The 18,130-nt window shown below is 43.3% G+C and overlaps 1 protein-coding gene across 1 annotated transcript in view; it reads right to left on the bottom strand.

The window, feature by feature from the left end:
• Window positions 1-17,431: 17,431 nt before the first annotated feature.
• Window positions 17,432-18,130, bottom strand: part of ANKRD9 (ankyrin repeat domain 9) — a 3,977-nt gene continuing 3,278 nt past the window's right edge. The window contains exon 3 of the mRNA XM_009328416.1: window positions 17,432-18,128. Coding sequence (XP_009326691.1) covers window positions 17,725-18,128 — 404 coding nt within the window. The 3' untranslated portion in view covers window positions 17,432-17,724. The remainder of the gene's footprint in view (window positions 18,129-18,130) is intronic.

Below are 18,130 nucleotides of genomic sequence, written 5' to 3'. Positions count from 1 at the left end.
TATTTGTGCCTCCAGCCAGTGCTTTAACATTTGGACTCAAATTGTTTTGAGTACCAAACTTAGATGTATTAAGAGGAAAAATGGTAATTGATAGAATTACCTATATATCCCACTAAAAATTGTGATATTGTGAGAAAATACTTAACAATATTCTGATTTTTAGCTATGTTAGCTAAATTTTGAAGTGTCTTATACTTAACAGATGTTGCAGCAGAGGTATGTGATGAACTGGGAAGTAACCGAAGTTAATCATTGCAGTTTATTTTTCTTTAAACTCTAAATCTTCTTTGAAAGATACCTCATCTTTTTTAAGCAATAGAACTATAGATGAGAGAACTTGAGTTCAGTATGTAGGCGGAGGAGTTATTTTGTGTTCGTTCTAAGCTTATAAATCATCAGGATGTTTTAAGCAGCTGCTAACCAATACTGTAAAAGAGCCAGCTTCAGAAAAGGCCAGGAGTTGAAAAGTGGGGATGTTTCTGTTTTGAGAACTTAATACATACGGAAAAGGATGTGTTTTCTCTTTAACCTCTGTTCTCTTTCAGAATAATTCATGTGTGTACTGCACTAAACTTGGAACAAACATGGTGCAAGGTGAGAATGTGAATCGGTGGAGAGAGAACCAAGTTATGTCACTTTTTAGTAGCACTTGTGATATTGGCTGTCAGTTCTCAGTCTGATCTTTCAGTCTTACAGGGAGGACAGATTTGTTTCCCTTTTACAGATGATAAGTTTGCTTCATTGCTATCTCATCTGTATATGGAGATTACCCCAGAGGGTTTTTTAGCCTGTCTGGCAGTGGATTGTAATGGAATCAGCTTGTGAAGTAACCCAGTCTGTTTTATGCAAACATAGCTTGGTATCTTGAGGACCCCGAAGAAGCTGAAATTCAGCTTAAAAGTATCTTGTGGCAGCTCCTGAGTCAATCACTTTGGAGAAGGGATGTGAGTACTTCTCTGCAGCCTGCCAAGCACCAGATGCTCAAGTACAATGGCATTATTTAATAGTGACACTTTTGTATTACGTTTTTCAAAGTCATCTTAGTAATGGCTTGAGCTTGCTAGTTGTTTGTTTACTGTATAATACTGTACCTTGCTATGGTCATTAATATTAAATTGGTGTCAAGAGCTCTTACCAGACTACTTTTTAGGGTAGTTTTAATGAAATTAGGATGGGTTTTTTACTTTTATTTCTGTATTTAGGTTTTTGGTTTTGTTTGTGCTTTGAGACAAGTGCAATAAAACTAGATTTTTAAGAAATAAATTACTGTGGTAAGACTCATCTGTTGTATGATTCACAAGAGAGATCTCTGTGTCTGGAAATTGTCTTGATGTGGAAGACAGACATGCTTATGAAACCCCTCCCCTACTATTACCCCAGACAATATGGTAATGACAGTGTAAGGACCTGGATATTGTAAAATTTATTTCGTTTTTTTTTTTTTAATTGTGAAAGGTGGGTCAAACCAGCAAAATGGTCATCTTCCAAGCAAAGACAATTAAACTCTTCTCATATTTGAATATTAAGCTTATTGCCTCCATGTTAAAATGGTCTTGCTGTAATAGAAGTAAACAAGTTTTTCCTTATATGCTAAACAAAAATTGTACTTGCATGTTAAATATTTTAGCTTTCAGTGAAGAATATGCGTGTGGTCACAGCTAGAAAATGTTCAAGCAGAAAACAGGTGATTGTATCACGTGCTGTAACTCCACCCTTCCTTGCATTTTAAAATATCTGAGTTCATCTGAAGAATTCCTCTGTTTCTGGCCTGTAACTGTAACTGCAGCTGAGGCTTCTGAGCACCTTGTCTTTGCTTACCAGAGGGGAGAACTGTTTCCTGACAGAGTTGAGACCTGGGTAACTTCATAACAAGAAAGCACAGCAATGATTAATGATGCTTCTGGCACTTAAACCCACTTCCAGCCACAGGAATCCTGTTCAGATTCACATGGCAATGTCCTTGCTAATTATCATAGCTTTTATCTTGACAAACTGGTTCAGCTGCTTCTGCTGGCTCCTGCGGGGAACTAGTAGTCTCCTTACAGCACCAGCCCATTGCTATTATGCAGGAGTAATCCTTATGTCACAGCTCAAGGAAGTTCAGGTGACTGTGATGAGTTGGTGTGAAACGGCCATCTTAGACATATAAGTAACTCTTGTTTTTCTCTGCGTTGCAGCACTAAAAAGGAATAAGATCATGTTAAATGGTACAAAGTAAATCTTTCACTAACAAGTGTCAAAGAAAATACATTAATTGCTTAAGTAAGATAGTAGAACTGTTGTTAGGAAACACTGTTACTGCTAAGAAAATGATAATGAGGAACACTTAATTATGGACTTGTGTCATTGTCTAAACATAGCTTTATTTATACAGGGACAAAGAGTCACATTTATTCCAAACTCTCTGTACCTGTACAAAAAGTATTTTTGATGTGATGGACAAGAACCCCCCTTCTTCCCCACACACATGTGGACATCAGAAGGTCTGAACCCCATAACTCCTCTATATTACTTCTCAATAGATGAGTCCTGTCAAGTATCTCGAAGGCACTTGTGGGTTATTTCAGGCTAGCATGGCATTCTGGCTTATCTTTTTGCTTCTCTCATAAAACTCCCTTTAATGAGTGAGCTGTTGCTAGTTGTTTCTGCTAGAGTTCTGGATAGATTCCAAGGAAGAACCTTGAGACAACTTTTCAGTAAATGCTGTTCTGAGTGTAAAGGCTTGAAATTCAAGTGCCTGTATGCCTATGGCTTTGCCTTGTTAATTAGCAATTAGAAAAGCATAAATCATATATGAAGATATGGAGATCTCCTCATTACCTTGGTGAAAAATCTCTGATCTTCAGTTTTTACATTAAGCAGCCCTGTCCGCATCCCATCCCTACAGTCAGGAGTAGAGAGAGAAGATCTGGATTGAGGACTTCTAGCTGTAAAATGTGAGATGCAGGCTTTATTCCTCTTACAGCCTTCCTGAAAATGAAAGTTGCATGTTGGAGATAGTATTATGCTGGCAAGTAGCCAGCAAAGAAAGCTGATGTATCCCTTGCCAAAGATGATCGCCCTGATTGTTTGAGAATGAGTTATTATAGTTAAAAATAACCACTCTCACATCAGCAGAACAGAAGAGAACTTGTGATATAGAGGACTAGATTTTAATTACTGGAAAGTGAAAGTTGAGTTGCAGTCATTATCTTTTGTGAATTATTACAGGCAGAGCTCCACCAATAAAGATTAAAATATCTGGATAAATGAAATGATCTCCCTAGACTACTGAATGGTGATATCTAGGTTTATCACAGAAATAGCTATGGATTTCTCATCACTTGAAATCAAGATAGGAAGTGAGGTTTTGGGTTCAGTGCAGGAAATGTTGTAGATAGTACTGTGGTTGGTATCAGACTGGAAGCTAGGTGAAATTACCGTTATGATTCCTTTGGTCTTCGAGTTTATCTGACTTGCAATCTATTTGAATAGGTCTATCAAAGTTGTTATATTAGCCATAAAGTTAAAATCTGGCTTGATGCTAGTGAGGAAAAAAAAAAAAGCTGTAGAAAAAAGTAAAGATCTGTTTGAGAAACTTTATGTTCTTATGGAATGTGGACTTTTATATATATGTGTGTATATATATATATAAAAAACCTTTGATTTCTGTTCTCTAAAAGCTAATACAATGATAACAAAATACCAAAAAATACTAAACCCTTCAGGCTGAAAAATGCCCTTTCTATCTTGGCCCTCAGAGATGACTAAAATATACTGATTTTTATAGCCTGTGATTCTCTGATAGAGGCACCGAATAGTGCACAACTAATAACACTGAGTGGGGCTGTAGTTACGAATTAATCTTTCAAACATTATTCACTATTTCTGTCCAATATAGAAGAAACCAGTGACTTACTTTTCCTTTTTAATATACCTTTCTCATAACCTCAGCTGAGATTCACTTACAGCAGATAGAGATAAAGGAAGGAGACTTCAATTTACAACACTTGTGTTTTGAATCTCATATCCAGAGAAAATATACCTAAAGATGTGTACAGAATTGTATTAACGTCCTGTACGTACCATCTTGAATTTGCACAAGTTGACTGCGTGCTTTATTTGTATTCAGTGGACCTGCAGTCTAATCAGTATAGTGAGCCTTTGCCAGGAGGAGCTCTCTGTTATGAGCGTGCATAGGTATCTTGTATACAGAATGGAGAAGTAGCATAGATGTTATGTCTGTTAAAGCATGAAATAGGAATACTCAATAGGTGACTTCTTGCTGAAGTTGTTATGCTGCCGTGTTTTGCCTAACTGTGGGCTGGATGAATTTAGCAAAGCTTCCCTGGGTCAGGTGAAAGATCAAGCTAATTAGAGCTCTCCCAGAAAAAATAAAAGACTGGGAGGAAGGTTTCAGGGAAGCCCCCAGCAGACTGCCTGGCACATGTGCTGGCTACGCAGCAGGGGGATGTACAAAAAAGAACGAATTTGCTTGAGCTGCAGGGGGAAAAATGCAACTGCCAGCAAGAAACCCCACAATCCCTGGTTGTTATAGGGACCGACCAGCCAGCTGATCATGGGAAGTGCAAAGTAAGTAGGGTAATTGCTAGGATGACTGAGATTTTACTTGCTCAGCTCCCACGCTTGTCTTGCTAAATCCGTTCTCTGCCTCAACAGATGGGCTATAGTCTGTTCCCTCCGTGAGCTGCACCCAGCGCTCCAAATTGGGAATAACAAACATGTGAAGTGGCGGATCTGCACTTCATTCCATGGTGCTGTGGTGAAAGTCACTCCTTTTAAGTTAAGGAGAACATGGTAAATCATCAGTGTAACACTTTGAAATAACAGGTTTAGCACTGTTAATTCACTTTATAATTACTGTAATAATAACGCTGACCTTGTTAAATATTAACATTAATGCCATAGGTACTTGTGTAGGAGATCTATTGGGCTTCAGGCCTAATTAGCTGGTTACTTAAAATACAATCGGGGGGTGTGTGTTTAAAACAACAAAAAAAAAAATCTGATATATGTGTTTGTCTGTACTAAGAACTGATACATTGGAAAGCTGAATCCTCTTGCTTTTAAGGCCTGCTGACTTCTTTTCATACTGTTCTTTGCTTAGTGGAGAGATCTTTCTCCTGTCCTTCCATGCACAACTACGTGATCGCATGGTGCCCATATAGAGCATTCCTGGGAGGAGAACACAGGACTGTGTAGAGGCTATTCTGAGTGTTTTATATGTCACCTTCTTTCCTTCCTCCCCATCTTGCCACTTCTGATTGCTCTATGACAGGAGCTGAGGTGCAGGGATGTAGCGAAGCAGCTCCTTCTACTTAAGCTTTGGTATTTTATTAAAACCAAAGTTAAAGCCAGCAGGTTTTTGTGTTACTTTTAACCTTGTCCATAGTACTTTGCAGCATGTTTTTCACCATTGCTGGCTGCTTGCAATATGATAACTTCTTAAACCTGATTTTAATAGAAGACTTTCAAGACGGAAGGTGACGGATGGTTGGTTGGTTGTTTTTTCTTTTTTTAATGGGCAAGAGATGCCGTATCTTGCCAGATGAGTTTTCAAAGCATACTGAGCAAGGTGAGCTCAGCTTTCATTTAAAAGGCCATGCTTCATTCAATCCCTAAGTTTTGCAATCATACATCCAGTGATTTCTCAAAGCCAGTTTTAGGAGCAGGTTGGCGTCTATCTTGCAATCGGGTTCAGAGACCTGAAGAAGAATATTGTCTCTGCAGAACTGTACTGCCAAGAGCTAGACTTCAGTGTCTCCCATAGCACGTTTGTTCTGGGCAGCAGGGACAGGCTCATAGTCTACATATGATTCCCTACCTTGAGAGTTTTGCCAGCCTCCGTGGTGGATAATAGGAATCTTTTGCAGATCTTGGCAAATGTGTGGTTTCTTAGGTCTGTCTCTAAGGATTCTTGCTTTAGGTCTAGGGTTCCCTGCTACAGTTCCTGAAGTCAGCCAGGGTGGAACACGTCAGTGTAACACAGACATAAATGACATCCTCGATCAGTTGTTACAAATAAAACTTACTTCATGCTCTCTTCATGCTGAATTTCACCAAATTTCATGCAGTTTTTAATTTAAAAAGTTAGCGTTGTGGGGAGTAGCACAGCTCTTGTTGTATCTACCATCTACAGTTTTTTGAGGACCTTAATGGGTCACAGTGACTTTCAGCTTGAGCTGGGTATTTTTGAAATCCAGTGTCTAATGGATCCAACAATTAGATCTGTCTCTGCGTACCCAGATGATTTGCATATCATTATCCTATTTGCTTTCCACATTCAAGCTCCTCATCTTTCATTATTGATCTTTGTTAGTTTTACAAGTTCCAACTTGTACAGAGTGAGTAAATTTAAAATAGTGATTCCCCAAATTCTTGAGTGGGTTGACCTGGGTCACCACTAAAACTTCCTTGTAGATTTTCCCGCACTTTTTCCATCAAGCTTTTAATAAAAAGCACTGCAGAAGTTGTACATGTCTGTAAACCAGATGTGGGCCACTTGTCAGTGCCTGATGGACCATTGTTTGAGAATCACTGCTCCAGAAACACTGCTGCAGTAGAAATGTGTACATAGTCTTGCTTTCCCAAAACGAATAAATAATCTGACAACTATGAATATAAGTTTATTTTTGTTTATTAACATTGGTATCATTGATTACTTGGCTTATATTTAGCTGTTTTCCCAATAAAAGATTTGCAATATCTGAATTCAGTTGTCGTGTTAAGCTCAAGAAATACTGGTAACAGTTACAACCGTACTGTGGTGACTAGAAAAAAAAAATCTTTAATTATTTTGAAAAATTATTTTGTGAAAACACAGCCAGGCAAGTAGGGCATATTGGAATGCTTGTCTTTCATATTTAGTCCTATATAAATCCATGGCAAAGCTTTCACTACAATGGATCTGGATATGGCTTCAGGAATATTGTTGGTAGGATCTAAGGCTTCGCCATATGACATCTCTAGGGGCAACTCTGCTTCTGTTCAGCCAGGTAGGGGATGTCTTTGGAAGCCATCCCAGGGAAGTGATTTTGCAAAATAAATGCATCTACTTTGTCTGAAGCGAGAGCCACGTACTGAGTGTTTGTCTTCCTTGGCAGTGACTCATAAAGTTTTAACATGGATGACACTTGGGGAAGGAACCATCTTTTTTTTCCCCCTCTTTATCCCAGTGTCTCTGCTGTAGTCCGGATAAGTAAGGAGTATCTTTGGAAGCCATTCTATGCCACTGGTTGGGGAAACAGGAGCATATCTTTTCAAAGGACAGTCAAGTCCCAGGGAGAGCTGTGTAGCAGGTTTTGTATAGTATTTGCAGTTGTGGTCCTGGTTCGGGGTGAAGCTCTTTTGCATTGCATAGTGCTAACGTAGTTTCTTTTCCCTCTGATACTGATGTGTTCACATCTAGGTTACTACAAACAGCTGGAAGCACCTGAATTTCAGAAAAGAAGTTCTGAGAACACCAGTGTTAATAATGAACTGAGCAGAGATAATGACTTGGGGAGGGGGGCAGGAATAAAAGTCAAAGAGCCTTTAAAGAATACCTGTCTTAATCCATGGTTGCTAGGGCGAGTAGAGGTAATATGATGGTTTCAGGGAATGCTGAAAAGAGTAATTCTGACCTATGGAAGAAGGATGAGGAAAGGAGAATCAGGCTTAATGGCAGGAAACATTTCCTCACAATAAGGCTTATTAGGTTGTGCTGTTGTCAGGAAATGGTGGCAGTCCAATTCTATGAAGCATTTAAGACTGGACAAAGGGAACAATCCTGTAATGATATAAAAGGATGAGAACATCTGTCAGAGCCATTTAATGTTTTGTTGCTTTGCTTGATTCTTCTACCTAGGTGGTATCACCTTGTTTTCACTTCTTGAAGTACTCATATCCTTTTGTGTTCTGTTCCATAGATCTGAAAGGCATTAGCAGAAAGTCAGGGCTTTTGAAGGTGCAGAACATGTGCATCTTCCATTGATGTCATTTGGTGCTGTGGACGCTCAGCATTTCTGCAAATCAGTCCTCCAGCTATTTTGGCTTATATGTGAGAACATTCAGGGCTTATTGATGGCCTGTGTGAAAACAATGCTCTTTATTGTAGGGGAGGCACGAAAGCAACCAGCTAGCTAGTAATACATGTAACGTCACCTGTAATAGCTGTAACACAAGTGGGGTTTTGTTCGGTTGGTTTTATTTTCAGAATCAGTATGTCAAGAGCATAAGATGAGAGGGATTCATTTGACCACTGATGATTTGACATTACAAAATATGGCAAATTTATAAGAGGAAAATGGTTAGATTTATATAGTAAATCCATTTTTGTCAAGCTCTAGGTGCTGGTTTCAATAATCTTTCTTCCCAGAGGTGATCCCTCCATAAGTGGATGCTCACATTTAGTATCAGCCTTTGTCTTCAACAAGTCTGAGCTGTGTGCTGTAACCCTTTTTTTTTTTTTTTTTTAACCTTGTAATTTTTCACCAAAGCCAGCCATCTCTCATATTTCTCCATGTTTTCTTGTGGTAGCTGCACTTTCCGAAGGGATGATCAGCAGCAAACTTGTCTTTACCTGTAGGCAGATGAAGGAGGGCAGGCAAACAAGAAACAGGAGTCGAAGGTTTGCTGCTGGCAGACTTACTGTGCTTGGGAGCAGTTTCCAAACACTGCTCAGAAAGGAGTAAACCCGAGTGGTGAGCAGGGTGGTGTGACCCTCGCTAACCAGAAGTTCAGTTTTTTTTTCGATGAGGGTGTGGGCTTGAGAGTAGCATGACGGTCAGGGCAAGTACATCCTACGGTAATAGAAAAGTGAGCAACAAACCAATAAATAATTATGTTTTTCCATTGCAGAGGCTGGGGAACTAGGAAGGCGGGCAAAAATGCCATGATCATTGCGCTTGAGTTTCATGTTTTGATACCACAAAGAATACAGGTTCTCCATAGGCTCTGAGCTCAAGACTTGCTATCACAGTGCACGCAGCCCTTTTGCCAGCTGAGCTAAAAGCCATCAGCTCAGATAGCCAAACTGGCTTTTTTCTTCACAGACACCAGCTAATAGAGAGAGGTAGGACGCATTATCTTTCTGCCACACTATATTTAATGCCTAGGTCATCAAGGCCACTTGTGGTCAACATAGCATTAAAACAGCATGTTCGGTATGTGTGCCATCAGGAAGGGTGTCTCCTACAGAGTCAGCTGCATTAGTGTCGGGTTTGGATCTGAGTAAAGCTTCAGTGTAGCCTAATTAATGAATAGGGCCTGGTAAGGTCACAGTCCAAAGCAGGGATTTGGTTGCATAAATTTCTATGCTTTTGTTTTAACAGGGAGTCTACACAAGATTTGTTTGGTATCTGAGCAACCAGTTTCTAAAGCATCAAATCCCAAGCAGGAGGCAGGAAAGGCTTCTTTTGATTCTGGAACAAAATACTTCCGAATACCTTCCCAGTTCTGTATCCTTGGTTTGGTACAGTACAGTGCCACTTCTCCATGCATGAACTGCAAATGCTGAAAAGGTGAATAGATGCAGATCCAGACTACCAGCTGGGACCTGTCACTTCCCAAAGTGAGTGCTCAGTGCTGCTTAGCACTCTCTGAAAGGCACAGCATTTGCTAAGCAGAGCTTTTCCTTTTGAGTTGGAGGTGGGCAGAGCCAAGCTCTGTGTTACTCCTCCCCTCTTCTGCCTGGCTCTGTCTTGGAAAGTTACTCCCTCACTATCAGGGGCAGCAAGGCAATTCGCTCCCCCTTTCTTCTCCTCCCATCATTCAGCAAAAGTGGAAAGAGGATGGGAACACAGCAGAGTCCTGCGGTTTGAGCAGTGTGCAGGGGATTATGGTTCTCTTTTTGGCCCCAGCAGGCTTAGCTGTGCATTAGAGAGAAACATTTACCTGATAACTCCCTGGCTTGTACAAGCAAAAGTGCTGTTTGCAGGTACACCATGGACTATTGCAGGACAAGGTCTGCTGCTAGCTGGCTGTGTTGAGTCAGTGGCTGTGAGACCTGAAGAGTTAAAGGCCACTGCTGAGGCCACCGCAGGGCAATATTGAGCCAGAGACCTCTGGTGATAAGAATATTTGCTGATATCACTTGAGAAAAAGTTCCAGCTCAGAAGCTGGGATTTAACTGCTCTATGTCTCTCTAAACTGGAAGGGGGAGATGTGATGTGAGTTGGCTGTTCATCATGTGGGCAATGCATCAGTACCACAGGCATATCGTTGCTAGGCATATCTAAGCATGTAAGCAAGCACAGCTGATACCATGTGGTACCAAAGAATTAGGACCTCAAGTTCTCACAGCATTCATGATACAAGTGTTGTGGTGCTTGGCCCCACTGTCTGCCTGGCCATGCTGCTCTCCCCAACACCCAGGTGCCTCCTACTCTGTGCTTCCCCAGGAGTCTGGTCTCAGTGGGCAGCCGGGACTTACCAAGTCTCTTCAACCATGAAGGATAGCTTGGATGCTGGCTATGCTCTTCGCCCGTTACCGTGCAGGTAGTGTGCTTCCCCTGCACCCTAAGAGCAGGGGTGTAAGCAGTGCTGGAAGGGACCAGTGGCAGACAAGAGTCTCAGGACAGGCTGTGCTGGGGGAGGGGTCTTTTTTCCTGAGAGAAGGAATGGAGGGTGGAGCGTCTCCCACTGTACACCCATTCTGGGGTGACAACCCTCAGGAGAAGCCATAGTCTCCTGAGAGATCAGACTGGCTGGAGCAAAGGGCTATGAGGAGATACACCTTGAGTCTTTCACCTAGAACTTGGTGCCATAGCCATGGCTGATGGGGTGATAGCTTGCTGACCTATCAGGAAGGTTGGGATGATGTTGCTGGATGTGAACTGGCCATCTCTGGTCAGCAAGTTGCACAGAGCTCTGACACCACAGCCAGTGTTCTCCATAGTGAAGGCAACCTGGGCGATACATGCACTACTTTAGCTGTGCAGCTGGCATTTCCTTTTGAAGGAAACGATCTGGTTTTATCCTTCAAAATATTCTACCTGCTGAGTGACTCAGTGAGTGACTCACCTGGTCTGCCCTTCCAGCAGCTCTTACCTCAGGGCTGTCTCAGAAGGTGTTTTTCTGCCAGGGCGTTCTCAGTCTAACCACAGCCCTGGTGCTGCTACTGGCAGGGAAGATGACATGGCAGCAAAGCTGAGTCAAACCTTGGCCATCTGAAGGAGGAGGCAAACCTGAGGGAAGCCTGCAAATGTGTTATAAGTGAAAGAAGCAATGTGCCCCTCTCCTTGCAGAGGCGGTGGATAAGCACCACCAGATAAGGTGGATAAGGTGACTCAGGTCACCTTCATTACTAGTTCAAGACTTTTGTCCAGCCTGCCTTTGGCCGTAGCCCTGTCTGTGCATGTCATTAGCAAAGGACTGAAATCAGTCTGAGAGTCTGCATCCTTCTCTCTTGTCACTTTGAGTCACTAACCATCAATAGCTTTCCTTATTGCAGGAGTGGGAGAGAGCAGGAGAGCACTAGCAGATGGTTTTGGAGGAAAGGACGTTCAAAAACTCAGCTCCTCAAGGGACTTGATTCTCTCTTACTGTGAGTTAGAAATTACTTACCCTTTTAGGCTTTGCTCTAAAATGCTACCTCAAACATTGTCAGGGAAATGACACCACATTAAAAATATGAATGTGATGTAGTATAATGTGTTTACTATAATTTACTTGCACCATTAAAAAGAAGAACCCTAATGATTATAAAATAAAGCCTGAATATTAAGAGCATGATGCCAAAAAACCACCCTTACATCAAAACAGTAATTACCACTGGGGCTGGAACAAAGGAGTGGAGGGACAATTTTGGGCCGGGGAGCTTTGCTGGCTGAGAGAGAAGATGGGGCTGCCCAGTCTTCCAAACAGAGTCAGGGTCTGTGGACACTGCCTGATCACTGGTGTGTGAGGCACAGGCAATTTGCCCTCAAAGCCGTGAGGCTGTGGGAGAGGAGCCGTGGCGCTGGTGGCGAGTGGGGAAGGAATCGTGGAGCCAGGCGGCAGGGAGGATGCTGTCCTCCTCGGAGCTGGAAGCTGCTCCCTGTCCTGGCTGAGGCGTGCAGCCAAGTGCTTTCTGCCTGGAAGCCTCTCTCTCTTCCCTTGGCCTCCTTCCATTGCTTTCCACAGAGGAGCCTAAGGGAAGGGCTTGGCTGGCCCTGATGCCTTGCTCGCCTCCCTGTTGAGAGCTGTGGAGCTTCCTGCCCTTGTGTTTGCCTTAGGTGGGGAGTGCAGGGACGGGGAGACTGGCCCATGGTCTCCCCTCATATCCCGGGCATGCAGGTGTCTTGCCATGGCTCAGAATGGGTTGCATCAGGCCTGAATTTGGGAATTGAACTTTTTGGGCCTAATAAGCTTTCCTGAAGGAGAAGGGTTGATTTGCACGGTTTCCCATTAGACTTGTAGTACAGGGAACGTAACCTTATAATGGCTGGTGTGACTGGAGCTCACCCAGGGCCCTGACTTACTGGCTCAGACTCTTGCTGAAACCTTGCTCGCAGAGCTGAAGCCCAAGCGTGGGACAGATCAAAGCCCCTTTCTGCCTTCCCTGCTTCTCTGAAGTGGGTCTCTGCCTCCCTCCTTGCTGACTCAGATCCATTCTGGTCAATTCTCGCATTTGCATTAGGAAGTGATTAATTTTTCCTACAGAAGAAGGAGGCAGGGTTGATGGCAGGGGATGTTTTGTGGTTTAGGGACAGACGAGAGATTGAGGCGATCTGGATGGGACCTTTGCTTGACTCAGCCACAAGTTCCTCAGAGAGTCTTGGATGCTCCGCTGTTCAAAAATCTATAAAACAAAGTTGGACTTAAAGCAGATGCTGCAAATCAACCAGATGTGACAGGCCCAACATGGGAACTGCTGACCTGTGTCATACACAATTTAGACTAGATGACTAGACTCTTCTGACTTTAGCAGTAATTCCTAAACGTGATGAGTTTCTCATCATTTGAGGCTTGTAAAGATTTGCTTTGTGATTTATGTGGTCTTTCCATTTATCAGGTAAACCACTGGGCAAAGAGATACCGTTCCTTTCAGAGGTCATCAGGGCAAGTAGGGGGAACCCTTTTATCCCAGCTGAACTTGGATCCATTTCTTTTAGCAGCAGTGAGGGATCTCTGATGTCTTTGCAAACTGTACTTCTGTTTTCTGCTATGACTGATGAGTTATGTTTTGCAAGAGAGTTCTGCTCCTTCTGTTCTTGTGCTACACATGCATGTGTACCTGCTTGGTGGAAAAGAGCAGGAGTAAAGCAGTGCAAGCAGCAGCCTTGCAACACCATAGATGTGATTCTTGTGTGTGATAATATAGGTCAGTTTGATGTGGTCTGAGCAAGTAATAGGCAGAGTTTCTTTTTCACACATTGTAGGTGGAGGAGAGACCACTGAAGCCAGGCTAGGAAGTAATGGTGATCTAACCTCAGACAGCTGCTGACACCAACCAGCGATGGAAGTACTGTTATTAACATAGGTGTTACAAAAGTTGGTTTGCAAGGATTTACAGTGCTGTTTAAATATTAAGCACATGGCATGGGTGCTTTGTTTGTCTAGTTGGGAACACCGATCTGAAGACGGGGTGATGCAATGCACAATGATCTGCTGATGTCAATAGATTTGTTATATTGCAAGTCAAAAACCCATACGACTTGAACACCAGACATAGGACAAATAGGGATTAGGAAACAAACCTGGCACCCTGGCCCGTTTCTAGTCTCTGTCTTTCCATGCCTCTGTGCTGGATCTTTGTCCTTGCTGTTTTCAACTTCATTTTAAACCAGCCTGTAATTACAGTCATACCTATAGCCAAGGCTTCCTCTCCCGGCAGGTCGTGCTCTTGATGGTTTCCTGCTTGCTCTTCTCCTTTGCTTTATGCCTGCCTGTTTGGTTTAATTTGCAAGACTTGTCCACACGGAGCCTGTTCATTAACAGTCCTCATCCTCTCCCTCTGAAGCTGTGCGAAAGCTTTAGTTATTTGCAGCAGATATTCTTTGTGCGGTGCTGAGTGTTAAACTGATGCTAGGCTTGATGTTCCAAATCTATGCATATTCATGAAGGGAGTGATTTTCAGGTGTACTTAATACCTGCTTCTTCCGCTAAATTTAAGGTGCCCACCTCTGGCAATGCTCGTACCAGGCTGTGACCATGGCAAGAACAAGGATGCAGCTTTTATGACAGGACAGTACGTCAGAGAGCAAGACTGAGACAAATGTTATAGTAAGGGATTTTTTTAGACTATTTAAACCACCTAGTTTTGTGTTCACAACAATTTAAATACTTTAACTACTTGATATTTTGGGTAAAAGAAGACTTAAAGATCCCAAATTCATCTTTTAAATGAGTTACTCAAAATTACGGTAGACTTCAGCTCCTTCAGCAGACTCTGGACAGGCTAAACTTTGTAACTCCTGAAATATTTAAGGGAGCTGCAGAGAGGAGTCAATTGCGAAGAGTCAAATATAAAAGTAACACAGTGGTTATTCTCTCCCCTTGCTTTTGGAATGAAAGTGTTTCAGGCCTTTTTTACCTGTCACAACATATAAACCCACTTTGTACTAAAAGGTGGGTAGTGTAGGAATATTTTGTTTTGAAAGTGCTTGAGCAACACATGGGAAGTATTTATTACATTTCATCACTGTTTCATGATAGAAAGTAGCCTTTTAGAGGAACTGTCTGAAACTAAGCTTTTCAGGAATGCTGCCTCTATATACTGCCTTATATGCTTTTGAAAGCATTTCGTACAGACGAGTAATTCGCCTTGTGTGACTAGATTAACCTGTGCAGGTAAGACAGAAGCTTTTACGTATATATCCTTGCCCCTGTGCTCTCATGGTGTTAGGACTCCGTGAATCTTCTTTCCCACACCTTTGTGGCCAGCTCCCTGACTAGCACTGGCAGTCCTCTTCTGCGGAGACATAATGACTGTCCGTGCTTGCTTTACTAAGCTTGTCAATGGTGTTGCAGCTGGCACTAATTGGCATTTTTGCTGGCAGCCTTCACCAAGAGACGGAGAACTGAACAGGCTGTGGAGCCTGCACTCCACTGTGCTCCAAAGGTGGCAGAGGACAGAGACATGCTGGCAAGTCAGTCTGAGGAAAGCTGATGCCACTATTGCTCGGTCTATAAACAAAGGACTTCTGTTTCCAAAGCCGAGAAGCCCCAGCCTTTTTCCAAGCTGTGACTCTGTTTGAAAAACAAGCCTGGACCCAGTTGGGTGAGTGATCTGTGTAGTCACCAGTGTAGTTTGCCCACAGTCCCTCTCAGCCTCTCCAGATTAAGCATTCCAGACACATCTATAAGCCACATGTAGCAAGGTCCGTCAGTGACCTTCAGCAGAGTGATCCCAGCACGGGCTCGGCAACAGGCTTGACTTCTGTGCTAGAATAACAGGAGGGGCACAGCAGTTAGCTGACTTTGGACCCATCACAACATATTGAGGGGACCCTTTCTGTTTGTTAAAGTGAATTACCCGAGAGCTGGTGGGAGGGCTGTAGGGAATCACAGGGGCAGCTTTGGCCTTGCATTATTGTTTGTTAACGGGCTTATTTTAAGGTGTAGGATGTCCTGCCCAGCCTGTCATGCGGTTCCAATGTGTAATTACCCTCACAGCTTGGGAGCTGGAGCGTCTTCCAGTGCTCGCTTCAACTGACCAACTCCCCACTGCTGAATCTCATTATGTCTTTGTCAGCAAGGCTGATAATCCTTTCCTCCCACCCCCAGCTCTGTCTCTTCCCCCACCTCAAGACACTTTTGCATGTGCAAGTTAGACCTGACTGCTTTACTTCTCATCTGGTTTTGGAAGATGCCTCCACACACGTTATTACAGAAGCAATGGGGAATGTGTAGTCAAATAAAGAATTTAGCAACATAGATTTTCAAAATTTTTTTATTAAGCGGCTAAGCGAGGGGTTAGTTCTTTGGATTTCTGTATTTTCATTATCAACAAGGTAACTGAAGAGAACAGTTAGAGTTGTTCTATACTTTCTAGCAAGGGACCTACATTTCCCATGGTAATTAGTTTGAGCACATATCAGCTTGGTTTCTTGGGAAAAAGGAACATTTGCTTTTCTAGGAAACATTTTCGGTGCCAGCAGTCTAAGAATAGCAATCTTCTTTCTGTTGCATCTCAAATTTCAGAAGTATGGCTTATCTTTTATTGTGCATGCAGTATGGAGGTTATTTTAGATGAAATACCACTCTGTTCTGCTGAAGCATGAACAGCTTACAGTGCCTCATTCTGGTTTTTTTTTTCCTAACCAAAATTAATTCACGAATAAAGAAATCTGTGCCTTGAACATGGCCTCTTCTCTCTGAGCACATCAGTTCCTTGATGACCCCAAAGGGAACAACAGTGCTGAAATAGTTCAAGTGGCAAACAACTCCCTGGCTACAACTTTAAGCACTGAAACAAAACCCTGCAGTTTCACTGACAACTTCCAACAACAGACACAAAGCTACAGCGCTGTGGCCTAGGAGATTTCTATCATTGCAATGCTGGCGGAGCCGGCGCAGCTCGCTCCCTGCAGAGCAGGCAGGGGCAGTGCCAGTTTTACAGGGCTGTCACAGCGTGATTGCCCAGAATGCTGTAGAGTAAAGGTTGCAGAGCAAAGAAGCCTTTGCTCAGGACTTTGATGTGTCTAAACGCAAGTGTTGGAGGCAGGACATTATCCCTAAAGGGCTTTTTGATCTGGAGCAGCTGTGAAGATGTTTTATGTACCTTGGAGCATCTCAGAAGGGATAGCTGGGGGAAGGCCAGATATCATAGCTACTCCTCTGGTACCCAGAGTGGACACCAAGACTGCCACAGCGCTCTCAGCTGAACCTAAGCCATCACATCCTGCTGGGGACTGGCAGCGCAGGGGCCGGAATCCACTGAAAAAAGCTGCTCTAGGGACCTGGGCCATTGCCATACCTACATAAACCCCTCTGGGCATAGCAGAGGGAAGGCACAAGGAGGCTGGCCCTCTTGCTCTGTGCTACCCTCCTCACCCTGCAGCAATCACACAGAGTGGCTGCAGGGCCCATTCCTGCCTCCTGCCAGGGCAGGAACACTTTTGGCCAGAGCAACGTGTGTACTCAGGCTCTCCTCTGCCCGACAACAAGTACCGCGGCTCACCAAGGGGAACAGAGAGAACTTCGCAAGGAAACCAACTGTTATTTATGCATATTTTAAAACATATTTTGTTCAGCTGCACATCCCTGCCAGCCTTATTTAGGGAAGTTTTAATAGTATCTGGCTTCTCTTTGGTCTTGTGTACAAGATGAGGAAGTTTTCATCTGTGCCTTTAAAAAAACCCTGCATCCCTGCCAAGATGTATTAGGAGAGCTGTAAAAAAGGAGTCATCCTGTTCCAGGACCGCGACACTTATGTAACAGGGAAATCCTAACGAAAAGATACTCCCCCACCCCGCATATGCTTTCCCAAGGCACATGCCACTTCAGAGTTTTCAGTCGCTCAATTTGTATTTTGATCACATCTGCCACTGGTTTATTCAGATGTATTTACAAATATATTCTCCCACATACCCTCATTTGTACATGCCATAGAATGTTTTTATAAAATGCAGTGCAGACCACCTCACCACAAGGATCTTTAAATAAAATATATTGTAAAGTGCCAGATACAATTCTTTTAAAAAATACAGTTCTAATTAAAATGGATACTTGGCTGCCGCATGAGCAGCTTTGTATACCAATACATTTTTAGCACAACAGTCTATTTCTGTCAGGTGAGCAGGAGACTCTCATACCACCTCTCTAGCTCTCCAGTTTCAAGTCCAAAGGCTTTAGAAACTGAGGCAGAGGCAGATTGTCCAGAGCCTCTGGGAAATGCTCAGGTGAAATGGTCCTGATCAAGACACGCATGGCTCCGACAAACAGTGACGGGGGAGCTAAGCCCAGCAGGCACTGCAACCTGTTCTCCCCCAGGAGGTCCTGCCACCGCTGCCGGTTGTCCAACAGTTGCTGCTTCATTGAGAACTGGAGGTCCTGAGGCACAAAGAAGAAGAGGCAGTCGAGGCAGAGGAGCTTGGCACGCGTGTTAACTGCCGGCGTGTGGGAAATCTGCTGCAGCAAGGTGTCGAGGGGGGTATTCCCGGCACTGTCCTGCAAGCAGGGCGATGCGCCGTGCCCGAGCAGCAGGAGCAAGCACTCGGGTCGCACC

Source organism: Pygoscelis adeliae, unplaced genomic scaffold (assembly GCF_000699105.1).
Source record: "Pygoscelis adeliae isolate BGI_AS28 unplaced genomic scaffold, ASM69910v1 Scaffold130, whole genome shotgun sequence".
NCBI lineage: Eukaryota > Metazoa > Chordata > Aves > Sphenisciformes > Spheniscidae > Pygoscelis > Pygoscelis adeliae.
Note: the sequence above shows the minus strand (reverse complement) of the source record. Positions and strands in the feature narration are given on the sequence as shown.